The sequence below is a fragment of the Lemur catta genome, chromosome 15, assembly GCF_020740605.2.
Source record: "Lemur catta isolate mLemCat1 chromosome 15, mLemCat1.pri, whole genome shotgun sequence".
NCBI classification, from domain to species: domain Eukaryota; kingdom Metazoa; phylum Chordata; class Mammalia; order Primates; family Lemuridae; genus Lemur; species Lemur catta.
Genome location: NC_059142.1, coordinates 15,142,580 through 15,168,150, shown reverse-complemented (window position 1 = coordinate 15,168,150; position 25,571 = coordinate 15,142,580). Strand labels below are relative to the sequence as shown.

At 49.7% G+C, this 25,571-nt stretch overlaps 1 protein-coding gene across 1 annotated transcript; it reads right to left on the bottom strand.

The window, feature by feature from the left end:
• Window positions 1-814: 814 nt before the first annotated feature.
• Window positions 815-24,189, bottom strand: TRPV1 (transient receptor potential cation channel subfamily V member 1). The gene is made up of 15 exons (XM_045526984.1): window positions 23,906-24,189; window positions 23,034-23,200; window positions 22,807-22,959; window positions 22,104-22,244; window positions 21,671-21,969; window positions 20,659-20,838; window positions 17,699-17,857; window positions 16,320-16,415; window positions 14,856-14,926; window positions 11,699-11,864; window positions 11,228-11,294; window positions 8,793-9,115; window positions 7,700-7,827; window positions 7,211-7,320; window positions 815-1,348 (listed from the first exon to the last, which is right to left on the bottom strand). Exons 1-15 carry the CDS (start codon window positions 24,187-24,189, stop codon window positions 1,176-1,178), a joined length of 2,517 nt encoding a protein of 838 aa, XP_045382940.1. The 3' UTR covers window positions 815-1,175.
• Between the last annotated feature and the right edge of the window lie 1,382 nt (window positions 24,190-25,571).

Below are 25,571 nucleotides of genomic sequence, written 5' to 3'. Positions count from 1 at the left end.
CTCCTAGCCATATGGGGTAGAGCATGCTCACACACACACACGCACGCACGCACACACACATGTGCTCCCAGCCACATGGAGTAGTGCATGCACATTCACACATGCACAACACGTGTGCTCCTAGCCATATGGGGTAGAGCATGCACACACACACACACACACACACACACGCACACACACATGTGCTCCTAGCCACATGGAGTAGTGCATCCACACTCACACATGCACACACACGTGTGCTCCTAGCCATATGGGGTAGAGCATGCACACACACACACATGCACACACACGTGTGTTCCTAGCCATAGGGAGTAGTGTACACAGATACACGCATGCATGTACACACGCATGCACAGACTGCACAGAGCCAGTTAACTATGCCAGCCCAATGACTAGTACAGGCTTCACACTTGATATGATATATATGTACGTCTTTATTTATTTGATGAATGACAGGATGAATAGGGGCAGAAGCATGTACCATGGCAGGGAAGCAGGACTGGGGTCCCTACAAAATGGAAGATCACTGACAAATTCTCACCATGTGGCTTAGGGATGTGGTTCTGTGCTTTTTACCTGGACAGCAATCGAGCCACTATGTTGGAGACTGTGCTGTATCACACAGAAGGATGAAGTCAGTCCTGCCACAACCTGGTTCTGCCGGAGCTGGGAATGGGACTAGCCTCTCCCACCTTCTCTGGGGAGGAAACAACATCACCCCCCAGACCATCTGGGCAGGTGAGACAGTAAGCGCAATGCAGGGAGGAAGGGCTTCGGCATTTTACATCACAGGGAGTTTTTTTGTTCTCCGGGGTGTTTTCCTGGCCTTCATTTACTTTTGCTCCCAGTCATATAAAATCAAAAAGAACAAGGGCCTAACCTGTGTGTCCCAGTAGAGATACACCATTCACGCTGTAATAAAGCAAGTAGAAACTGGAAAGCCGGTCACTTCCTGTTAGGAGAGTCACTTGGGGACAGTGAGGGTTGGAGGTGCGTCTCTTTCCATGCACCCGACAATGCTTCCCACAGCTTGTCCGGTGCAGTCTTAAGCAAGGAAGTTCTGGGCAGGCACGGAGCGGGCCAGGCAGCTGACGGAGCACTGGTGTCCCCCAACAGCCCCCCATGGTAGCCGGGTCTCCGAGGGCCCGGTGTCCAAACCACCCTGTGTGTGGTCCTCACTTCTCCCCGGAAGCAGCGGGATTCTTGAAGACCTCGGCATCCTCTGGCTTAAGGGACCCTGCAAACTGCCTCAGATGCACTTCCTCAGGCTGAGCAGAGTGTCTGTCTCGGGCACTTGCGTCTCTTAAAAGGGGAACCAAGGCAAAGTTCTTCCAGTTTCTCCCTGAAGCTGAAGGGTAAAAACATCATTACTACCTTGGAGGCAGCAAACAAACAACATTTACTTGTTGGCCTCACAAGTCTCCAGATAAAAGGAGGCCCCGGCCTGTGACTGCCTCCTGAGGTACCCGGATCAGTGCGATGTCCTCTTCCCTCAGCTGTTCAAGGAGTCTCATCCACCCTGTTGGCCCCTTAAATTCTCTTCCTCCACCCCACCCTGACTTGCTCGTGACCTCAAGAAAGTCCATCGCTTGCCTGTCTCGCCTCCATTTCCTCCCTGCCGGAGCGGAAGGGAGAGGCGGTCTCCACAGGCAATGCTGGGCCTGCCCCGCGAGTGGCTCCACACCAATTCAGGTCAGGGTGATGAACACCAGCCAAAGAATCCGGATTTGGGGTCCAGGCCCCACCAGGGCAGAGCAGATTGGGAACAATGCCAAGGGAAGCAAAGGGACACTGGGCCTCGAATGGGGACCTCAAGTGTGGTCTGAAATCCCAGGAAGCTCCTGAGGAAGACCCAGTTGTCTTCCCCAGAGTCACCTCCGGCCTCTGGCCACCGCAGACGAGTGGCAGCCAAGCGGGAAGACTGTGTGTGCTCCTTCCATTTGCCACAGCCCTGGCCAGCCAAGCCCTCTGCTGGGCCCCCTGGGGTCAGATCTCTCCGGAAAACCAGCCTAGACGCACATCTCCCAGCCTCAGCCCCTCTGCTGGTGTCCAACACTGGCCACATCTCAAAGGCAGCACAATGCCAGAGGCTGGTCCCGTCGTGACTACTCTAGCTGAATTCTGCAGGGCCTGGTGTTTCCCCAGCCCTGCAGGCGGACACTGGCCTGTCTGACACCAAGCACAAACCGCTGAGGGACCATCCTCTGGGAACCCGGGCATAGTAGCAGGAGGGCTCTTTGGGGACACAGGCCAGCTGGGATACTGTCTACTGGCTGACCGGGTGGTGGGGACACCCAGCCTCAGGAACTATGTGGCCTCACCCTGGTTCAAGGGCTTTCAAAGTCAGTACAGGACATCTGGTGCCCACTTCCCACAGTTGGGATGCCCAGAGCCCTTCGCATCCTCCCACTCCCTCTTCCACTCACCCTTTTCTCCCCTGGCCTTTCTCTCACACATCCCCCTACCCCCCTTCCAATCACACACCAGGTTTGGTGGGGAGAGGAGAGGTCCTTGTCATCTGAATTATCTGACTATTCATTACTGGAGTTTCTACTGTTACAAAGTTGAGTAAGAAAGCAAGATCCTCAGGCAATATTCACTAATTAATTATAAGCGTGAAATCAGGCAACCTCCAACCATCCTCCATCCCTGACCCAATTAACACAGATGGGTGTATCTCTGCCACTGGCTCAATTTCTTTGGTAATATCACAGTGAATGCGCAATGTTGTAAACTGCCAACAATGTCATGCAAACATAATACAAATCAACTGCAAAGTGAAACAGCAAATCTTGTAAAAGATGTGGGATTTCATGAAATCTATGAGATTGACATGGGAAGACTGCTTAAATCACATGCAACGCCACCTTCAAATACCTCTCTGGCAAAGTTAGACCAGTTAACTATTGAAGAAGAGATAATCTATGAGTATTATGATGCAACACAGGGAGTGCTTATAATTAGACTCATAGAAAAATCACAGGTGTGCAGGAAGCCTATGGAAAAATGGGTGAATACCTTGAGCAGTTTTCCAGAAATGAGCCTTTGATAAAAATAGACTTTCACTTCCAGCTATAATGGAGCATCCAGTACTGAGCTAGCCATCCTGCTATCAACAACCATAAAACTAGGCAAAATACACGCAGCAAATGTTTTTAGGCAGAGGACAACAGGCAGTGAAAAACTGCAACCCTTGAGAGAGTGAAATTCTCAAGGTGAGCCCTGTGATCACCCTGACTTTCAGCTTCAGGGCAATTTCCCCAGCTAGAACACAGTGAGCTGCAGTCCAAGCAGAGCATGGAATTGCCTTTGAACTGAGGAGGAAGAAAGCAGAGTTTGGGGCAGCTGAAGCAGGGGCAATATGTGGGGCAGAGCACAGAAGAGGAAGGAGTTATGGGAGTAGAAGCCCAGAAATCTTTGGGGCAAGCGGGTTCCCCACAAGTCCTTGGCCAAGAGCTGGGCTGTGCTTGTTCAGGGTGAGATTGCGGGAGGATTATTAGAAAGTGGCTGCTATGGGGTTGAAAGTGGGACAGAGACATTAAGGGCTGAGTAGTACTGGGGGATATTGGAGGTCCAGCCCAGCTAGAGTGGAGAGACTTCCTTAACACCCTTTAAACTCTCTGAGGATCAAGCTAAGATACCAGAAAGACCCCACTTAGGAGTGAGAACCATGCCCTAGAGTAAGGATCATGCGCTAGAGCAAGGCCTACTCAAGACCTACCCCAACAAAACCTAAAACCAAGCCCAGACAAGATCCTCAGTGGAGACAGAGTTTGGAGATTGTGTCCCATAAGTTTGATTGGGCTTGGAAAATGCCTTAGGGTGTTCACAGATCTGCCATAACAAAGTTTAAAGCTAAGCCTACACAAGTTCAAGGTGATTTCATCAGTAACTGAACTGCCAACTGAACAAAAATTCAATATTCTTTAAAGGAAGGCAACAGAATCCAGAGTGTCTATAGTATATTATCTACAGTGACCAGTATGCTATTTTAAAATACTAAATATGATTTTAAAATGCTAAATATGCAAAGAAACTATGTGACCCATAGTCAGGAAAAATAGCAATCAATAGACACTGACCCCAAGACAGCCCAAATGTTGGATTTAACAGACAGAGAATTTAAAGCAGCTATTGTAAGTATGTTCAAAAGACTAAAAGAAAACATGGTCTTAATGAGGGATCGGCTAGGGAATCTCAGAAGAGAAATGAAAAATATAAAAAAGAACCAAATAGAAATTCTAAAATCAAAAAGCACAATACCTGAAGTGTAAAATTTAGTAGGTGGGCTTAACAACAATTTGGAGATGGCTAAGGAAAGGGTCAGTGAACTTGAAGATAGATCAAAAGAAATTATCAAATTTGAGAAATAGAGAAAAAAAATTGAGGAAAAATGAACAAAGCCTCAGAGACCTATGGGATAATATCAGATGGTCTAACATATACGTAATTGGAGTCCCAAAAGGAGAAAATAGGGGAGAATGAAGCAATGTATATATAGCTTTCCAAATTTAATTAAACATTTTGCTATACAGATCCAAGAATTTCAGCAAACCCCAAGGAGGATAAAAACAAAGAAATTCATACCTAAGCACACTTTAGTCAAACTGCTGAAAGCCATAAAACAGAATATTTTGAAAGCAGCCAGAGGAAGAAAACATATATTATATACAGGTTAACAACCATGCAGATAATGATGACTTCTCTCCAGAAACAAGGGAGGCTAGGAGACAATGGAGAAACAGAAAGTGTTGAAATTTAAAAAAAAAAGAAAAAACAACAACTGATAACCCAGAGCTCTATATTCAATGAAACAAACATGAGGGTAAAATAGACCTTTTCAAGTAAACAAAAGTTGATATAAAACAAATCTATAGTGATAGAAATTAGACAAACAGTGACCTGGAATGGGGAGGATCAAATTGGCTACAAAGGGACACAAGGTACTTTCCTGCAAGATGGAAATGTTCTATATCTTGAGTTGGGTGGTGGGCATATACGTTTGTAAAAATTTATAAAACTGCACATTTAAAATGTGTTCATTTTATATGTAAATTATTTAATATATCTCAATAAAGATGATTTTTAAGTTTATAAAATATATAAATGAGCTTCTCTATGAAGCAGTATTAAATATGAAAGATGGAGTATCATAATATCAGGTTAGTTGGTCTGAAAAATTATGTCCCTTCCCCCACCCTGCCAAAAAATCAAAAAACAACTATTAACATTTAATTCATTCTTTGTTCAAGAATTGGTGCAAGAGTGACATCAGCGAAATGGCAAAGCAGATAGCTCCAAACACCCATCTCTCCACAAAAACATCAAAAAAACAAGCAGAAACTTCATACCCAACATTGTCAGAACTCTGGGAAAGAGTTCAAGTTTCACAGTAACCAAGAAATTGCCAAATCAAGAAAAAAGCAACTTTAAAATGGTAGGGAGCTAAAGCTATAAAACTCATAAGAAAAAACACAGGGGGAAATCTTCATGACATTGAATTTGGCAGTGATTTTTTTGGATATGACACCAAAATAACAGGCAACAAAAGAAAAAATTTGGTAAATTGGAATTCATCAAAATTAAAACCTTTGGTATATCATAGAACTCAATAAAAAGAGTGAAAAGACAACTCACAGAATGGAAGAAAATATTGCAAATTATGCATCTGATAAAGGATTAATATCGAGAATATTTAAAGAACTCCTACAACTCAGCTACAAATAAACAAACTGCCAAATTTAAAAATAGACAAAGGGCTTGAATAAGTATTTCTCTGAAGAATATCTACAAATAGCAAATACACATGATAAGATGCTCACTATCATTTGGGGAAATGCAAATCAAAACCACAATGAGATATAGTGCCACTTCACACCCTCTAGGATGTCTTTAATAAAAAATTTAAAAAAAGGAAAGAAAAAAAGAACTAAAAAGAAAAGAACAAGTGTTGGTGAGGATGTGGAAAAATTAGAACTCTGGTGCATTGCTGGTGGGAATGTAAAATGATGCAGCTGCTTTGGAGAACAATTTGACAGTTCCTCAAAAAGTTAAACATAGAATTATCATATGATCCAGCAATTCAACTCCTAGGTATAGACCCAAATCACTGAATGCAGGGAATCAAACAGTATCTTGTACACCAGTGGTCATAGCATTATTCACAATGGCCAAAAAGGCAGAAACAACCCAAATGTTAATCAACAGAGAAATGGATAAACAAAATTTGCTGTACCCATGCAATGGAATATTATTCAGTCAGACACAAAAGGACAAATATTGCACAATTCCACCAATATGAGGTACCTAGAATAGACAAATTCATAGAGACATAAAGTAGAATAGAAGTTACCAGGGGCTGAGGGGAAGAGGGAATGGAGACTTACTGCTTAGTGGGTACCGAGTGTCAGTTTAGGATGATAAGAAAGTTCTGGAAATAGTGGTGATGGCTGCACAACAATGTCAGTGTACTTAATGCCATTGAATTGTATACTTAGAAATGGTTAAAATGACAAATTTTGTGTGATATATATTTTACCACAATTTTTTTAAAAACTAAAAACAATTAGTGTACAGTTGTCATTATAATTCAAAATTTGTTCAGCATAAACTATGTTTACTTCATTTTAAATAAATTGTTCTCTAGACCTTTCATTCAATGTTTATTGTTAAATGTTTACCAATAACTGTTAAATGACTTTCTTTCTGGTGGTCACTTTCCTCTCCCCGTCCCCTCGTCTCCCCCTTGCCTGGACGGGTCCATGAGAGGTCAGTGTTCACAAGTGCCTGTTCGCGTCCATGCGGCCTCCCAGAGCCATGATGTGATGTGCACTTGTGGGGTGTGGGAGACAGGCCGGGGAGGCAGGGCAGCCCGTGTGAGCTGGCCACCCCAGGTGGCTGGATGTGGGCTGAGCTGCCTCCCCTGGGGCACTGGGGACAGGAGCCTGGGCCAGCTGCTGGCACAGTGGCTTGCAAGGGCTTGCTGAGCAGTCAGCCATGCTAGCACGTGCAAGGTACACGCAAGTGCCCGGGACCGAGTGTGTGCATGTGGCTGCCACCAGGGGCTGTTACAGAGCCCTGGGGTAGAGGCGGGGATAGGGGCTCGAGGAAGCCTGCAAGGAGTGGGAGGGAATCCACAAGGCTCCACCTGCCCAACCTCAGACCACCAGCCTCCGTGCTATAGCACCCACCCCTCACGCCTCACCTCTACCTGGCCGCAGGGAGAAGCTCAGGGTGCGCTTGACGCCCTCACAGTTGCCCGGGTCTTCATTGATGATGCCCACGTTGGTGTTCCAGGTGGTCCAGTTCACCTCATCCACTCTGCAGGGTAAAGGGACAGGGAGCAGGGAGCTGGCAGGCTGGGAGCCATGGCCCGCATCCCAGGCCTAGGGCTCACCCCACAGGCCAATCCTGAGATGCCCACAGAGCAGGATGGAGGCCCAGCTGGCAGGGGAGGGCAGACAGGGCCTTGCTTTTTGGACACCAGCCCTGAAGATGTGTTCTCTGACCACACCAAGAGGCCCAGGGACTTTATTCGGTTCCTGGTTCTGACCCCACTCACTAGGTGACCCTTTCTGGACACCTCAAATTTTCCAGTATCTAATGTCTGTGTTCCACCAGCCGAGGTGTAAGCTGGGTCCCCGGTGCCCGCAGCGGAGCCCCGGAGCCCTCCAAGCTTTGAGTCCTGCTTGGGCGTTACCTGAAGCACCACCTGTAGTCGTCCTTGCCGTCAGGTGTGTATCCCACCTGCAGCAGCTTGCCCGAGCGGAAGGCCTTCCGCATGCACTTCAGGAAGCTCTTCTCCGTGTCCAGGATGGTGATGGCTCTCTACGGGAAGACAGGACAGGCAGGGGCTGAGGGCTCGTGCAGGCGCAACCCTGGCTGCTGGTGCTGGCTGCCAGGACCAGCCCCGCCAGGGTCTCTCCCAGCCCCAGACATCTCCAAGCTGGACCTCCAGTGCCCTCTTCCCCAGGTTTGTTTCCGTGGCCTGGTGGGGACACACTCCATGAAAGGAGTGCAGCCTGTCCAGCCTCAAACCTGCCCAGGCATGGCTGGTGCCTGCTGGGTCTGGGCAAGGCAGCCTGAGGAGGGACACGGAGTGTCCCAGCCCCATCCCTGAGGATCGTACAAGGGGCAACATAGGGCAGTGGTTAAGAGCAGGGTCTTAGAGTGAGACCGCCTGGGCCGGATCCTGGCTCTGCTGCTTACTAGCTGTGCAGCCTTGAATACAAACACCTAAACCCTCTAGGCCTCAGTGTCTTTATCCAAAAACAGGATAGTAATAGAATCTACTTCACTGGATTGTTGCAAGGATTAAGTGAGATCGGGTAAGACACATCGAACAGTACCTGTCATAGAGTACGTGCTACTTAATGAGAATGATACTTTTATCAATGTTAGCTGGGGAGGTAGAAATGGCCTACATGGCACAGAAAGGTAGCTGTCAGGGCCCTGCCCCATATTATCTGCTCCCCCAAATCTGGTCTCTGGAGCCTATTTTGGAGATGGGAGCCCCCCATCTCTTTCCCCGTGGGACCACCCAGCCCACAGGCAATCGCAGTGTCTATGAATGCCAGCTGAGCTAATCTGACACTGAGCAGATGCTGGTGGCAGGGGAACCTGCTGGAAGGGGAGTCCACTGAGGGAGATGCTACCACTTGATTGATTCCTGGGCATGGCTGGGCTTTCTGCCCCCTCCTCAAGTCCTACAGGGGCTCATGTGCCCAGTTGAGTAGAGCAGCAGACAGAGCAGCCGACACCCTCCTGGCTGCTCACCCCACCAACCGACCCACCTGCAGCTTCCAGATGTTCTTGCTCTCCTGTGCGATCTTGTTGACAGTCTCGCCCATGAGGGCGATGAGCATGTTGAGCAGGAGGATGTAGGTGAGGATCACGTAGGCCAGTAGCAGGATGATGAAGACAGCCTTGAAGTCGTAGTTCTCGGTGAACTCCAGATCACCCATGCCGATGGTGAACTTGAACAGCTCCAGACACGTGGAGTACAGGCTGTTGTAGGAGCTGTCCGATGGCCTGCAGCCATGCCCCCGCAACTTGTGCGATGTGGACTCAGTCGACACGGAGTTGTTCTTCCCGTCCTCAATCAGTGTCACCACCGCTATGGGGCACAGGGAGGGAGGAGTGCCCCTGGATGAAAGCCAAGACCGCAGGTGCCCTGACACACAGCCCCACTACCCCAGGATGGGTCTGCAGCAGGCATGATGCTCAGTCAAGTGGTGCTTTGGTGGGAATTTTTTAAAGCACCCCTTCTTGAAAACTGTCAAAAAGTTGTCATAATACACTGTTTTGTTGTAAGAACTTTATCATTATCTACTAGAAAAAAATGTTAAAATAAATACACAAATCTATATCTACAATATGAATACAGCCACCTTTGTGCAGTGCACAACATGCTTAACTTACATGTCAGCCCTGGCTCCATACCCACTTTGTTAGTCACACTCTGTCTGCCTGTGTCCGTTAGAGGTCCATTCCAGAACCACGGATTCTGAATAGCTCAAAGCAGAATGGCCTGTTCCCACATTCTTCACTCTTTTGGGGGAAGTATAGTCTGGAGCCTGAGATCTTCTGTAGAAGTTGTGCACCATGGTAGTATCAGTATCCACTAACCCCCTTAGCCAAGTCTCTGCTGATATGCAGGATCTTCAGATCCAGGTGCCAGAGCCCACACCTATCAGGTCCCTCCTAGTCACAGCTGCCCACCCCTCCAAGATAGGGATTCCAAAACAAACTGCAGTGTGGGGACAGGGGAGGGTGCACCACATGAACCATGTAACTGCAGGACTTGGATGAGGATCAAAGCAGAGCCGTGTCCTCAAAAATGTTGTGGATGTGTCTAAAGAGTAGAGGAGCCAGCCTGAAGGGGCTTCCAATGACTAAATCTCAGACGACTTGAGTATCAAAATAAATGATGATAGTAAGGATTATAACCCATTTAACAAAGTGAAAATCCATCGGGGAAAAAAAATGAGGCCATTCTGATGCAAATACATGAATAGATATAGGGGGATGGAAAGCTCTTCCTCATAATAGAATGTCAGCGAATAATGTGGAAGGAATGATGGAGTCACGAAATCAGCATTTGGCCACCATCATTGGATTAAGTGATTCAGCAGGACTCATCAATGGATGCTCTAACTATTGGGCGAAAGTCTGAATGAGAAACAGGGTATTTACATAGTCTCAAACCATCTCCTCACAAATGACTTATCAATTACAAAAGGAAAGATAGCAACTTTGCAACGGAAAAATCTGGCAGATCCACCAAAACCAAGTAATCAGAGTTAACATCACCAGAAATGAGACAAACCAACCTCTTGTGACTCCCGATAAAATGCACTGAAGCAGACACACATTATTTCCTTGATATTCTGGCTAAAAATGCATATCTGAATATAATCGTGAGGATACATCAGGCATACCCAAACTGAGAAACATTGCACAAAACAACTGGCCTTTACTCATTAAAAATGCTAAGGTCACAAAAGACAAGGGAAGACTGAGGAACTGCTCTAGGTTAAAGGAGACTAGAGGGGTGTGACAACAGGATGTAATGTATGCTCCAGGACGTTCTGTAAAAGACATTATCATTAGGACAATTGGTGGAATTCAAGGAAGGGCTATAGATCAGCTAAGAGTGTGTATCGATGTTACTTTTGTAATTTTGATCATTGTACTGTGTTTATGTAAGAGAATGTTCTTTCTTTTAGGAAATACACTGTGAAGTATTTAGTGTTTCATGTTTGCAACTTACTCTCAGTCTTTTTAAAGTGCAGGGTACATGTGTGTCTGTGCGTCTGTGTGCATGTGTGTATAGGAAGAGAGAAAGTGATAAAAACATGGTAAAATTTGGAAAATCTGGGTAAAGAGTATAGAGAAGTTATTTGTACTATTCTTACAACTTTCCTGTAAGCCTGAAATAATGTAGAAATAAATATTTTAAAACCCGAGCCAAAATGCAGCTATACTTCAGGCAAGCAGCACTTCCTACCCGAAAAGTTACTTAAAACATTTTATGGATCACATTTCCAAGTTCTCAGGGTCACGTTGGTGTGTCCTTTGTCCATCCATTCTGCAGGTGCATGTCACCTGCAGACACACACCTGCCTATCCCACCTGGCTCCTCCTCACCCGGCCCCTGGCAGAGTCCTCAGGAAGTCGAGGCAAGCAGGAGCCCTGCCCTCCCACTAGCCCTACCCAAGCCCGTTACCTGTGGAAAACCCGAACAAGAAAATGACATAGACAAACATGAAACGACACAGGTCTCTCAGGATCATCTGCAGGAGAGAGCAGGTATATCAGAGCCAAGGCCAGGCCCAGGGAGGAGCCGGGGGAAGGGCCAGGACTGCATCAGCCTGGGGGTTGATCAGGGGAACATGCAGGAGAGTTTGGGTTGGTGGTTTTCAGCTCAGGTGTCATGAGGGAGTCATCCACACCTCCCCCAACAGCCTTTGTCCTGGCCAGGAGAGGGGGGACATGGTAGGCAGAAGGATCAGTGTCAGGGGACCCCCTATACCTGGATCAAGGCTAGATCGCCTGGGTCTTGGGGAATGGGCCGGGAGCTAAGCCAGCACCTCCCCTGACAATACAGAAAGCAGGGACAGAGCTTGTGGGACAGTCTCACACACCCCTGAGGCAAGCGGGGCTCTGAGGGGCTCCCACTGGGGCACAGGGTACCCACCTTCTCAATCATGACGGCGTAGATGCCCATCTGCTGGAAGCCGCGGGTGTAGTAGAGCATGTTGGTCCAGCCCAAGGCCAGGGAGAAGACCATGGAAGCCACATACTCCTTGCGGTGGCTGAAGTACAGCACCACAGTCGCCAGCATGAACAGTGACTGTATAAAGCTGAGGGTGGAGGGACAGGAAGCTCTGTTTCCAGGCACCAGGGAGGCTGATTGGGCCTCTCCTCAGAGGCCCAGACTCAGGCCATGGTAGTAGCTAGGGCCGGGCTGTCCTGCCTCCTTTTGCCCAGGTTGCAGGAGCTTCTTGGGAGAGCAACTTCACACCCAAGGAGCAAAAATTGGCTCAAGGTAGGTGCAAAATCTTATTCTCTTTATGTATAAATCAAAGATTTAAATATAAAAAGATACATAGTATACTTATGGCATTAAAATTTCAAGGGGAGGGATTAGAAAAACATTTCTAAAAAGGCAATAATTATAAAAGGCTAAGAAACACTGCTTTAGCCCCAACAAACTTCCTGCCCAGTCCCCAGGAATAAGAGCCTCACTGGACATCAGATGACGTAGGAGCCCTAGGCCAGTGAGGAGGGGCAGGCCATGCTCTCCTGAAAAACCATGGGGAGTGTCTGCTGGTCATGCCCTCAAGAAGAGCAGAGCCAGGGAAAATGGCCCTCAGCCCCTTAGTCCAGTGGAGGGTAGCCAAGTAGGAGCCCTGAATGGGGGGAGGACAGCTGAATGATCCTATGACAGGGTCTGCTCAATGGCCGCTCATTCACTGTGGCCTCCTCCAGAAAGCCCCCCTGGCTGCATTTCCACAGTAGACCATACTGACCACCTTGCCTCCCATTTGTGTGAGAGAACCCAGCAAAAAGCCAACACTGTGCTGCTGAGAGTTAGTTGAAAGCTGGTATCAATAAACTGGCTCAATTAGAGTCTGTTTTCTAGTTCTGCTGCAATGAAAAAACATTGCTCAGCATTTGTGGAACCCCTGGCCAAAATGAGAACTGATGCCAGCTGAAATAGGCAAAAGGTTGTCTCTGGCAACAAACAGGGTCCCCCCATATGAATTTGGGGAGTTGGAAAGCAATGAACAATGGAAAGTGACTTAGCAGACCCAAGAAAGCCAAATCTGAAGCCTGCATGGGGGAAAAGCTGAGAATTGAGTCTTGGAATCAAGGAGCTTCAAAAGGACCCCCAGAGGGGATGCAAAGGAGGGCCTAAAATAAGGAAGAACAGAGCTTTTTTCTCTGAAGTAGATAAAACAGAGAGTCTTTGGACCCAGGTTCATCCAGAACCATTGAAAGTATTGGTATTTTGCCAAAAAACAGGGAGATTGTGATTGTATACAATCCAGATTACAGAAAGCTCTCTTTCCTAACTCATCTCTCAGAAAGCTGGCAACCGAATGTCTTCCCCCCAAGAAGAAGATTGACAAAATGCTCTCTGTGAAATCTGATAACCCCAAGAAGAAAGACCTAATAGACTGACTTCAAGAATTATCCAATAAATGGTTTATCTAGATCAGCGTATAGTGAAACAAAAAATTGATAAGACCCATCCAGCCCCACTTCTCAGTCCTCCACTCTAATCATAAGTAGATGCCAAGGATTCCCAGATATTCTGAGGGGAGAGCTCTAACACAAAAGAGAAAAAGCAAACAAATGGGAAGCAACAACTTGTAGAAAAGAAAGCTATCTTAATGGTCTCAGAAAGAGAAAAGAAGATATTGTATCCATGAAACAAGAAGAATACTATAAATAAAGAATGAAGAGAATTTTTTAAAGCATTTAGAAATTAAAAATAAGAGATCCAACTCACGAGAAAAGTGAAAGGGATCTCCAAGATGTTAGTGAAGGAATGATGCCTGTATACATCGGAGCAATGTGACTCAAGATTCAGGCACACTGAAAGCTGTCATCACTCCACCCTGTACCATTATACCCTCTTTTTTCACCAGATGAAAATATTGAAGGATGTGCTCAAATAAAACAAGGGGGAAAACCAAGAAAGAAGAAGATATGAGAAAGAGACAGGAACTCCAACCTGGGGGGAAAGCAATGAGAATTCCAAGGCTGGCAGCAAAGAGAACTCCCAGGACGACAGCTAAGCAGCAGGCCTGGAGAACAATCAGCCCAGTTAGAAAGAGAAAACAGGGCTCCAGGAAGAAATCCCTCAAGAAAAAAAAGGGGTGGGGGAAAATCTGATAATGCAATTTATGTGATTAATTTTGAGGGAAATTATACTGAGAGATTTGGGGAGGTGTGGGAAGAATTAGCAACGGCCACAAAGAAAACCAAACAAGTGAAAAACAAGGTAATTATTAACTTCAGAAGAAACAAAAAAAAAAGAAAAGAAATATTAAAGAATATTGTGAAGCTCAACTGTGAATATTCACAGAGGCGTAAGAATATAAATATTGAATACTGATTAAAACAAAAAATTATTCCATAACCACGTAGTAAGATTCCAGCTCATTTTCTGAAGGAAGAGGGTTCCCTGTGACATCCACATTGTTTTATAACTGTTTTTGCTCATCTGTCTCTTCCTAAAGCAGTGTTTCTCAACCAAGAGTGATTCTAGCATCCCCTTCCCAAGTGGGGGGCCTTTGGCAATATCTGGAGACATTTTTTATTGTCAAGACTAAATGATGGGGAGAGCTACAGGCATCTAGTAGTAGAGGCCAGGGATGCTGCTAAATGTTCTACAATGCACAGGGCAGCCCCTCCACCATCACAAAGAATTATCCAGTCTAAAATGTCAATAGTACCAAGCTTGAGGAACCCTGCTGTAAACATTGGAAATTCCTTGAAGGCCGGAGCTGTGTCTATTTCATCTCAGTATCCCAGTGCCAACCCCGTAAATGGCAGATGGATGAAAGGTGAGCAAGGGTACATCTAACGCAGGCTCTCAGTCACGTGAGCCCAGGGCACAATTTGTCAATCCCCAGCACCTGGTGCATATCTGGCACAGTGCAGACCCTCAGTACTCATTCATCCAACAAATACTTACCGAATCCCTTCCATCATTCCTTCACCATGTTCACTGAGGTCCTACTATGTGCCAGGCTCAGCACAAGTGAGAGAATGAGTAAGAACTGATTGCTCTCTCCTCGGGACTGGGCCAAAAGAGGTACAAGGGTCAAAGTGTCACTTACAAAAACATCTCGCTGTAGCTGTCCACGAACAAGGCCTTCATGGATGGCCGCCTCTGCAGGAAATACTGAATCTGCAGGTAAACAGACAGAGTCAGATCCCAGGAAATGTTAGATGTAGCCAAATGGTGAGCACCCGGAACGCTTTCTAAACGGCGCCACTATGGGGCAGTGGCATGTGCTAAAGCAGAGATTATGGAAAGAGTGAAACAGCCCGGGTCAGGCCAATGGGGTGATGTTAGGTGACTCAAGTCAGCGGAGATTTTTTTTAAATACGGAGTGGATTTACAACTATACCTAAAAATAAAGACAGGAAAGAAAATCACCCAAATGTTATCAATTGCTATGCAGGAATGATGGGATTAGGCGATTTTTTCCTTCTTTTGAATCGGTGCTTTTTTTCCTTAATTTTAAGTAAGCATTAAAGTAAAAATTCTCTTAACCGGCCTCCACTGAACTCATTCACCAGATGAACCATTGTGGCTGCGAGGGCCTCACCAGGACACCCACAGGCCTCTGCTCCCTCCCATGGGTCGGTCCTGCCTCTGCCAGGCGGGCTTTTATGGCTTTGTACTTTATTATAATGTAAATTATGAGAGTGAAAGGAAAGACAGTTGTTCCTGTGAAGACAAAGTCCAGTAACTTGGAAAGACCCCATAAAGGTGAGTCAAAAAAAAAAAAAACTGGGTATAGCTTAAACCCAAAAGATTGGGGGTTTAAATAATCACAATTATCTCAAATTCTGCATTCAGATCTTTTTACACACATCTAAGTTCTAGTTCCTCCTTAAAGAAGCTGAAACTAGAAATTATAGATGACACATTACAGGTATGGTTTTTGCAAGAGAGCTGATGTAAAATTCCAAACAGTGGTCCCACGAAGACAAGACTGCTCCTACATTAGAAAATGGCCAAGGATCATGCCATGAGTTTTTAGTGATCTTGGCCATGAGTTTTTAGTCAAAATAAAATGATTCCGGTATACATGTAGATTTCCTTCATTGTTCTGAGCTTTAAGAGACTATTTTAATTAATTGAACAACTACCAGTCATGTTCCCTCAAGAGGCTTCCACTCTACCTCTATAATTATGTATAACATGCTCACCGGCAAGAGCCCTGCCTGTCTATTTGCAAGCTTGACTACCCTGGGCCTGTGGGCATGCACTGGGCAGACCACACACCAGCTGTAAATGCCTAAAATAAAATGAATTATCATTTTATTTTAACTCAAAAGTCATATATGCATAATCCTGGGCTATTTTTCTAATGTGGGAATAGGGTTGTCCTTGAATGCCAGGCCACTGTTTGGGATTTTACATCATCTTTCTTGCAAAAGCCATACCTATAATACATCATCTAAGATTTCTGTGTGTCTGATGAATAAAAAAGCGAGTGAGCAATGAGTGCTTCTCTTAGGTTTTTGTTTTGGTGATAAGGGAAACTCACAGAGTGGGAAGGAATGCTTACCCCTCGGAAAAAAAAGTAGACTCCCCCTGCCACGGACAGAATTTCTCCAGTGGCTCGGAAATAGTCTTCAACGGTGTTTTTCATCTGAAACGGAGGCTGTGAGAGGCAGAGAAGTGGGTCATGCCATTTACTTACTCATTCATTCATTCAACAAACATTTATATTCATTTATTCAACAAACATTTACCAGGTACCAAGCCCTGTGATTAGCACCCAGCCCCTGCCCCGAAGGCACAGCCTCCATCAGGAGACAGAAATGCAAAGACAATGCTTGCTATAGGGACACTTGCAAGGAGGCCCCTCTGTGGGGCCTAATTCCTCGAAGTGGCAGCCTCCAGGTGCCGAGCAGAGTGTCCTCACAGTGCCGTGCTGCTCCCAGGCAATGTCCCCGCAGGCCCAGAGCTCCCGTTGGCTGGGAGCACGGTGATGGGATAGGTGGAGGTGGAGGCGCCCTTACAGTCCCACTGCCATAGGAGTCCTGCTGCCCCCACAGCCCACAGGAGCACCTGCTGTCCCAGGAGTGTCAGGGACCCCCATGGACAACGGAGCAAGAGATGATCCCACACACATGTGCAGGCTTTGTCCTCGTGTGTCAGCCACCATTTTTGAAGTGGGCTACCTTTCAGCTTACGAACACTGTTTCCTAAACACTTGTTCACGGGCTTGTCTTATTAGCACATTTCTTTTTTCTGTTAAAATGAAATCATTCTGTGGTCTTAATAGGTGGATAGAAATCAGGTTTCACCTAACCATGAAGTGGAGTTTTTTAAGCCAAATTTACAATAAAGATGCCCTGGAAATCAAGGCAGCAAGTTAAGTGCCCTGGGTCTGGAATGAGAAGGACTCAATTCAGGAATTCCATGGAGTCCATGGCTCCTGGCAGAGGAAAAACTCTTGTCTTAGGCTGATTTTACGGATGGCCCAGGGCCTGGCACAGAAGGAGTGCTCGGAAGTATAAGTCCAGAGAATGTCTGATGAGTGAGCAAGTGAATAAAAGATAGCAGGCCAGCAAGATGGTGGCGGGCTCGGGGCCTATACCATCTCATGTCCCTGCAGACACCCCGGCCAAGGGCAAGCTGCTTCCTGTGCCCTAATTCCTGTATGCTTTCTAACCAAGTACTCCCCTCTGCCACCAGGGACCTCAGTGACACACGATCAGCCTCCCCAGACCTCAAGGCTAAAGGAAAGGGGCTGAGGACCATCACCGAGACAGCCTGAGAGGGAAGCTGAGCACAGGGACAGCAGGCTTTCCAAGTGATCTTTCTGTAGCTCCAGCGAGCTGGGAAAAGTCCAGGGCAGGCCTGCGCCTGGGATCCATCGGGGCTTATGGGAATGTCCACACCCCGCCCCCCAACCGAGGCCTGAGCCTCTGGCCGCACCAAGCCATCCACAGGTCTGTAGTAGGCGACCACGGTGAAGATGATCATATACAAGGAGTAGGCAAAGAAGTTGAAGTAGAAGATGCGCTTGACAAATCTGTCCCACTTGTCCTGCAGGAGTCGGTTCAGCGGCTCCACCAAGAGCATGTCGTGGCGATTCTAGAGGGAGCGAAGAGAAGTGAGGCTCACTCCCCCCACCAGGAACCGCCTCACACGCCCACACCAGCCTGTGGCGTTGCTCACACCCTCGTCACCAGGACAGTTCCGGCCTGACCATGCCTCGGCCCACAGAGGAGGTCTGAACCAGCTCTGTGCCGAATTGCTGAGTGACCCACCCTCTTGGCTTAAGTGTCCCTTTGGGCACAGTGACTGGGGTGAAACTGGACAAGCCCCGAGTGCTCACTGATGGGCCCACAGTATTGCCCCACACGCTGTGCCCACTATCCCCAGTAACTCCCTCCCGAGAGCCCGCCTCCTCCTCACTCCTGCAGCCAGGGGAAGAAGCCAGCTCCGCAGGACCTGGCGTGAGGCCACTCGGGAGGGGCTGAGGGCAGGCAGGGAAGACCCTCTGGCTTCCTGGCCTCTCACACTGCCAGCCCTGGGTCGGGCAGGGAGCAGGGGTGGCGATAACCGATGCGTGAGGCACAAAGGGAACCACTGCGGTGGGTGACCTCAGGGCCTGGGTTCCATCATTACAAATATGCTCTGGGACAAAAGTCTCATATCCGGGGACTTTGTTAAAGTTCAAGTGTCCCTGGGATAGATGAGCCAAAATCATAATGAACCTGCCTTCTCTCAGGCCATTGAGCCCAACCCCCAGCTCGAGCGTGAGCTCCCTCCACGAGGTCCCCATTCAGTGTCATCTTGAACACCTCTCTACCAGCGTCTGGAGACGCACAAACCACAGGGAACGTCTATTCTGTAGAGAAGGGCTGGTCCCCTGTGCTTCCCGCCATGGTCCCAGCTCTGCCCAAGCAGCGCCAGGACAAGTCTACATTCCTGGCCCCTGAGAGCCTTTGGAGACATAGAGACGGCAGCGGTGGCCCCAGGGCCTGTCCTCTCCAGGCCAAACACCAAAGTTCTTTTTGAGGCCATCTCCCGTCCAGGCTACTCCTCCCGGAATCTTTGCATCCGGGACTCTGAGTCAGAGGCCCAGATTCGGCCCTGGTGGGGTTGACGGGGCAGAGCAGACCAGGCCTCTCCTACCCTGGACGCTTCCTAAATGTGCCCCTGACCTATGAGACATCACGCAGCCCCTCATCACTGACGGCACAGACTCCAGCCCAAAGGCTGCCTTAGAGGCCCAGAGCATCGCCTTGGAAAGAAAGGGCAGGTAAGGTGGCCTTTCAAAGCAGTGGTGGCAGGATGGGCTGTTCTATAAGTGACATTAAGACCTTCATTTGGAACTAAAATGATTTGGTAAGATGCCTACCTCACACCCACACAAAAACAAATTCTAGATAATTAAAGTGACAAACATAAAATACCTATTAGGGAGCTGAAAAAAAAAATGCGGAAGGATATGTGTCTGATCTAGAAGCGGAAAAGGTCCTCCCAAGCCACACAGAAGTCGCAGACGCTACAGAAGACAAAGGCTCGCCCCTTTGACCCTATCAAAATGAAAACCTTTTATAAGCAAATGATGCCATAAATGAACTTAAATGGTGGGAGATAGACTGGGAGAAAAGAGCATATTTGCAACCCATGCCATAGAGGAAGGATCGATGCACTCTGTAACGACAGCATCTACAGCCGAACATGATGAGACACTCGGTCTCCCCCAGGAGAAGTTGCACAGGACAACGCATAGGAAATCTACCAAAGAAATACAAAAGATCAAGAAACACAAATAAATGCTCAGCCTCACTGAGAATCAAGAAAATGAGAATTAAGGCTGGGTGCGGTAGCTCACGCCTGTAATCCTAGCACTCTGGGAGGCCGAGGCGGGTGGATCGCTCAAGGTCAGGAGTTTGAGACCAGCCTGAGCAAGAGCAAGACCGGGTCTCTACTAAAAATACAAGGAAATTGTATGGACAACTAAAAATATATAGAAAAAATTAGCCGGGCATGGTGACACATGCCTTGTAGTCCCAGCTACTCGGGAGGCTGAGGCAGGAGGATCACTTGAGCCCAGGAGTGTGAGGTTGCTGTGAGCTAGGCTGATGCCACGGCACTCTAGCCCAGGCAAAAAGAGCAAGACCCTGTCTCCACAAAAAAAAAAAGGAGAAGAAAATGAAAATTAAAACATTAATGAGATAGCATTTTTGGCTCTGTTGATTTAAGCTAGTTTTAAAAAAAGATTGCTAACATCCAGGTTGGCAAGGATATGGGCAAAGACGTACCCACTGGGTAGGCACGTGTGTCCATTCGGTAGCGTTCAAATATGAAGTGAACATACTTTTTGATTTAGCAATTGCAATTCCAGGTAGCCTTCCTTGAAAAACTCCCAAACCCATGCCAAGTGGCCTGCAGTATTGTAGCAGCAAAAACTGGAAATAACCCAAATGTCGTCCTGTGGACACTTACTCCGCATCCCAACGATGGAATACTATGTGGCAATTTATTTAATGGGGCAGACGTCTATGTGCTGACATAAAACTATCTACAAGACATGCCATTAAGTGAAAACCCGGGTTGTTCTACATTATGTATAGCATGATCCCATTTATGTAAACAAAATGAAATGACATATTTTTAAATGATATTAAGGGAGGGTCCCTTTTGTCTATGTATCTCTGAGATGTTTCTGTCTTTATGGGGCCGTAATCATATGCTGTCGGGATGCTTAGGGAAAACATTCAGTGGGAACGAAAGGGAAGAGGAGGCTGCAGGGCCTTGCCCAGGCAGTACGTTTGCACTGATGGGAGGACAGGGGGAGCCAGACCAGGGGCTGGGGCTGGAGTGTGGTGGCCCCGAAGTCCCCCCCGCCCCCGGAGCTGTGTCCCAGCCCTGCCACTCACAGGGGTCTCGCTACTGCTGTAGGCGATCACCTCCAGCACCGAGTTCTTCTCGCAGGTGTCGACGCAGGACAGGTCGTAGAGCGAGGAGTGCACAGGCCCGTAGGCCCACTCGGTGAACTTCCTGGACAGGTGCCTGCACTCGGGCTCCTGGATCTCCCTCTGGAGAATGTAGGCCAAGACCTGCCACCACGGAACAGGAGCCTGTTACAGGCCAGCCTGGGGCCCAGCCACAAGGAGCACCCCTATGTCGGCCACCAGCTCTGCTTGGAGAATAACGCTGCTTCCCAGCCCCGCCCCAGGTAAGCCCCTAGCCGCTCCTGACCACCATCAGCATCAGCCCACCACTGCCTCCGACTCCACCTGCAGCCACATGGGGCTCCCACCCCGTCACACCAGGGCCCCTAGCTCTACCGTCTCACGGCGAAGGACAGTGGTGTCCGTTCTAGAAAACCTCAAACCAGAAGGACATGAACAGAAAATTCGAGGAATGAAACCAACGTCATAAAGCCAGGCTCTTCATCCTAAGGGGCTCATCTGAGCAGGGACAGGCTTCCAAAATCCCCTGGGCCTGAGACGCCCCCTCCCCTCCAATTCCCAGCAGCCCCACCCCCACCATCAGCCTTCTGTGGCCCCTGATTTCACTTGGGCCTGCCCTACCCCACCCTCTCCCCTTAGGACCTCCCTATCACCCAAAATTCCCGCCTGCCACGGGCAAACACCAGCAGCTTCTTTTCCTGTTTCACCCTAGGCCTGGGCCCCTGCCGCCCCAGGCCCCGGCAGCCCACCCCACCCCCTCTCTTGTTCGCAATGCCCAGGGTTGGAAATCAGAAGTCCTGCACTCTGCCCAGCTGCTCCTGATTTCTCTGACTTGGTCTAACAAGCTGGTGTGACAGAATCAGAGTCCCACATGCACTGTGGCGGCGATGCCAGGCACCCTCAGTGAGGCGGGCAGTCCTCTCCTGCATCACCGTCTCAAGTGGCCCTCCCAGCCTGGCCCGAAGCCCCCTCCTACCCCGATCTTCCCGCTCCCGGCGGCCAGGGCGAGCGGAGTCATCCCCTTCTTGTTGGTGAGCTCCTCCAGCTTCAGCGTAGGGTGGAGTTTGGCCCCCAGGATCAGAATCTCGTTGTACATGGTTGTCACAAACTTGGTGTTGTCGACCGTGTTGTCGGCCACCTCCACCAGTGCATGCAGCACCGTGTTGCCCCCCGAGTCCCCGGCGCTGATGTCAGCTGGCTGCCAGGAGTTCTGCAGCAGGAACTTCACGATGGCCAGCTGGTTGGTGCATGCGGCCAGGGAGAGGGGCAGCTCACCTGCAGCCAACACAGGGGCCGGGGTGAGTCTTGGGAGCGGGAGAGGGCCGACCCCTGAACCACCAGGCCTCCAGCTCCCTCTGCCTCTGCCCCATATCTCAAAAAGCCAAGTGTCTGCCACATGGTCTCCCTACCGAAGTAGAAGCCGGGCCGCCCTTTGGTGTTCTTAAAGAAATCTCCGTTAGCCGCAGCCTGGACGTCTGCTCCATTCTCCACCAGGAGGGTCACCAGTGCCATGTTCCGCCTCTCGATGGCAATGTGCAGCGCCGTCTGGCCTACAGAGGACACATGGCGCTGGCCATGTGGTCACAGTCCTGTGGGGTTGGCCGGACAGGTGCTGGGGAAGGGCCTGGGCAGACAGCAGCTGCTACGGGGGGAACTGGGCAGAAAGCGCCTGGCTGACCCCCACTGCAGGGGCCAGGCCAGGATCCCCCAAGGGGACCCTGGGAGGTCCTGAGGCAGGGATAGAGACCCTGGGAACAGGAGATACCAGAATGGAAGACAGAGGAGTCAAAATAACCAAGGAATTTTGCAAAGAACAGTAGCAGAGAGGCCAGAGGCTGTGACTTCCAGGGGAGGGACCACCAAGCTCAAAGAGGGGATGCAGGGACCTCACAGGCCAAAGGAGGAGACAGCAAATGAGGAAGGCAGAGACCATCAGAACGAGGAGAAACCAAACCAGCAGATGGGGAGGCAGGGACCCCCAGGACCAGGAGCCACCAACACCATGGCTGGGACAGGGAGTAGGGAACTCAGAGCAGTAAGGAGGCCCCAGGCAGAACCACGCCCTCCCGGTTCCGGGCAGGTGGGCCACGCCTGGCCCTGCCGCCCTCTCACCCTTGTAGTAGCTGTCCGTGTAGCTGGCGTTGACAAACTCCTTCAGGCTGTCCGTCTGCCGGGCGATCTCCAGCAGCAGGGGGATGGTGTCATTCTGCCCCTCGTGCAGGTTGAGCATGGCTTTCAGCAGACAGGTCTTCCCTGTCTCCGGGTCTGAAAGACAAGGGGAGGGTCAGAGCAGGGCTGGGGCCGGGGCCCTCCCAGGAACCCAGCGCTCCCAGGGACACCTTTGAACTCGCTGTCGGTGAGCTGCTTCTTGCTCTTCTGCAGGAAGAGGAGCAGGCTCTCCAGCTCCTGGCAGTTATTCTGAGCCACGGCTTCAAAGATCCTCCTGCGATCATAGAGCTTGAGGGTCTTCTCGGCGCCGGCAGTGACAGAGTCCTGGGACAGCTGCCTGCAGGCCACAAAATACCCTCCTCTCGTGCTCTGGTCTCTGCTCAGCCCAGCGGCCTTCAGAGCTTGTCATGGAAACACAGCAAAACCCCAAGGCAGACCAAAAGGGGAAAAAACATGATACAAAAGCCACCCCTCAATCGAGGTGACTTTCCGGGAAGCCAACGTAACAGGGAACAGTGGGGCACATGTGTCCCCATTCTGTCCCCACCTTGTCTGTAAACACCATCTAGAAAGTCTCCACCACCATCACCACCTCCTGCACCCAGATCCCTCGCTTCTCTGCCTGCTGGGCAGCTGGGGCTCGGGAGGCCATAGCCCAGCGGGGGCTGGAGGCAAGGGTTTGGCCCCTGCTAAGGGAAAAGGGGTCCTTCAGCTCCCCAAGACAGCCAGCCGGTGGGCCCTCCCTGCCCTGCTGTTTCATACTCGCTTTCCAAAAGCCTCCTGGCCTTGAGCTTTTGCACGTAAAGTCCAAGTGTTTGCTGGTGAGCATTCCAGGCCTTGGATACCGAGAGGTCAGCTGGCAGCTGGGGTCAGCGTATACACCAGCCTCAGTGACCATGTGTCCTGTGAGGTCGTCTGAGTGCAGACGCTGGACCAGACCACCTCGAAGACCCCCCAGCTCCCTGGCTCTATGACTTTAGCCCAGAAGCCAACCACCATGTGGCATCTCCTGGCAGGGAGGGGACTCCAGATGCAGACTCACCTGGCACAGGTGGGGCCATCCCCATGCCTCTGGACGATGACAACCGGGCTGACCGTGATGGTCGGGCAGGAGGCCAGCTCGCCTTCCTCATAAGAGCCATCCATGGAGGACTTCTCCTCCGAGTCGCCCTTCCCAAAGAGCCGGGTGCGCCGCTTGGCCGTGGAGAAGTGGAGCTTGGCTAGAGGTGGCTTGGAGTCAGGGTCTCTATCCAGGGGGTCTGGGCAGGAGTCTTGTTGGGGTGGGTCCTCAGACTCCCCCAGGTCTGAGCTACCCCATTTCTTCATCCTTGCCGGATCCTCTGTGTCCCAATATACAGCCTGTGGACAGCCACCAAGCCCGGTTTGATCCCAACTCAAGGACGACACCCTTAGCTGCCACCTGCCCTCCTTGCTAAGAGCGAGGAGAAGCAGGGCACCCCAAGGGCCAACTGGCTGCTGCTCCCACCCCCCAGAACTGAAGCTTTCAGGACTGCACCTCCCACCCAGAGGCCCAGGGGACCGGCGGGCCTAGCAGTGCTCGGACTGTTCCCGTGATCGCCGACATCAGCAGACTCTGGGGAACACGGGTTAGACTGGTCCCTCCCCTTCTCTGGGCCTCAGCTGCCTCATCTGCAGAGTGAGGATGATAACCACTGCTCTGCCTCCCTCCCAAGATCAGAGCAAGGGAAACAACGGGGGTGGCCATCGCTGGCTGCATTCAGGAAATAACTCGTGATGAGGATGGCTCAGCCCCGGACAGCCAAGCAGTCTGTGTCCCCTGAACACAGTGACCAGCTGAGACCAACACACCCACACTCTGCCCTGCAGGGCCCCCATCTGCCCTGTGTCCACCTGCCATCAGCCACACGCACAACCTGCCTTTGCTCTGCAACTTGGCAGCCATTCCGTTTCGCCCAGGGTTGTGGGCTTTTTTTCTTGCACTTTTTATCATTTTTGTGAAATTTGTATATTTCAAGCATCCTGGCCCTGAACTTTCAGGCTTTAAGTGATCTGGGGCTGTTGGACCTTCTAAGCCTAAACCCCTAGAGGCAGGCTGGCAGCCAGAGCAGCACGTGTCGCTGTACACAAGTGCTGGAACTGTTTTCTGCTCCCTTCCGAGCCGTATTTCCTACGCCCCCTCCACCTGGCTGGGCGTGCCCCATCCCTGGTGCCCAGGGCTGTGCCACCCATTCCATCTGGTGGCCTTTGTCCCATGGTCCCTCCACCTGGGGTGCTTTGCTTATGCCCTTGCCCAGCTCCACCTCTCAGATGCTACCCGCCTTGGGATCCAGCAGTGACACCGCCTCCTCCATGAAGCCCCCTAATCCCCGCACTGGTCAAGCTCCCGTCTCCCTCCAGAGTGGCCCAGCTCACTGACCATCCACCCCTCCTGGCCCTCTTGGAGGTCCACGATAGGGTCTAGCAATCCCTATCTGTCGCTGCTGTGTCTTCCCCACGCCCTGGGACCTCCTCCCAGGCAGAGGTCCTGCCCCATCCATCTCTCTATGAAAAAGCTGCGCGGGGCACCATGGGGGACATGATCAGATACAGACCCTTCTAAGTCCTGTTTCCATGGGAAATTAGGGAGATGAATGTTCCAGCAGTGGCTGGTTTCCAGAAAATAGCCACCAAAGGAGTGGGAGGCTTCTCAAGTCCTGCGTTTTTGAGTAAAAATTCAGGCCGTGAAA

Coding starts and splice junctions, on each gene's coding strand:
- TRPV1 (XM_045526984.1), bottom strand. CDS start 24,189: ATGAAGAAATGGGGTAGCTCAGACCTGGGGGAGTCTGAGGACCCACCC. Junction 22,245..22,806: donor CACGGACAGCTACTACAAGG/GTGAGAGGGCGG, acceptor TGTCCTCTGTAG/GCCAGACGGCGCTGCACATT. Junction 11,295..11,698: donor ACGCCGTCATGATTGAGAAG/GTGGGTACCCTG, acceptor TCTCTCCTGCAG/ATGATCCTGAGAGACCTGTG.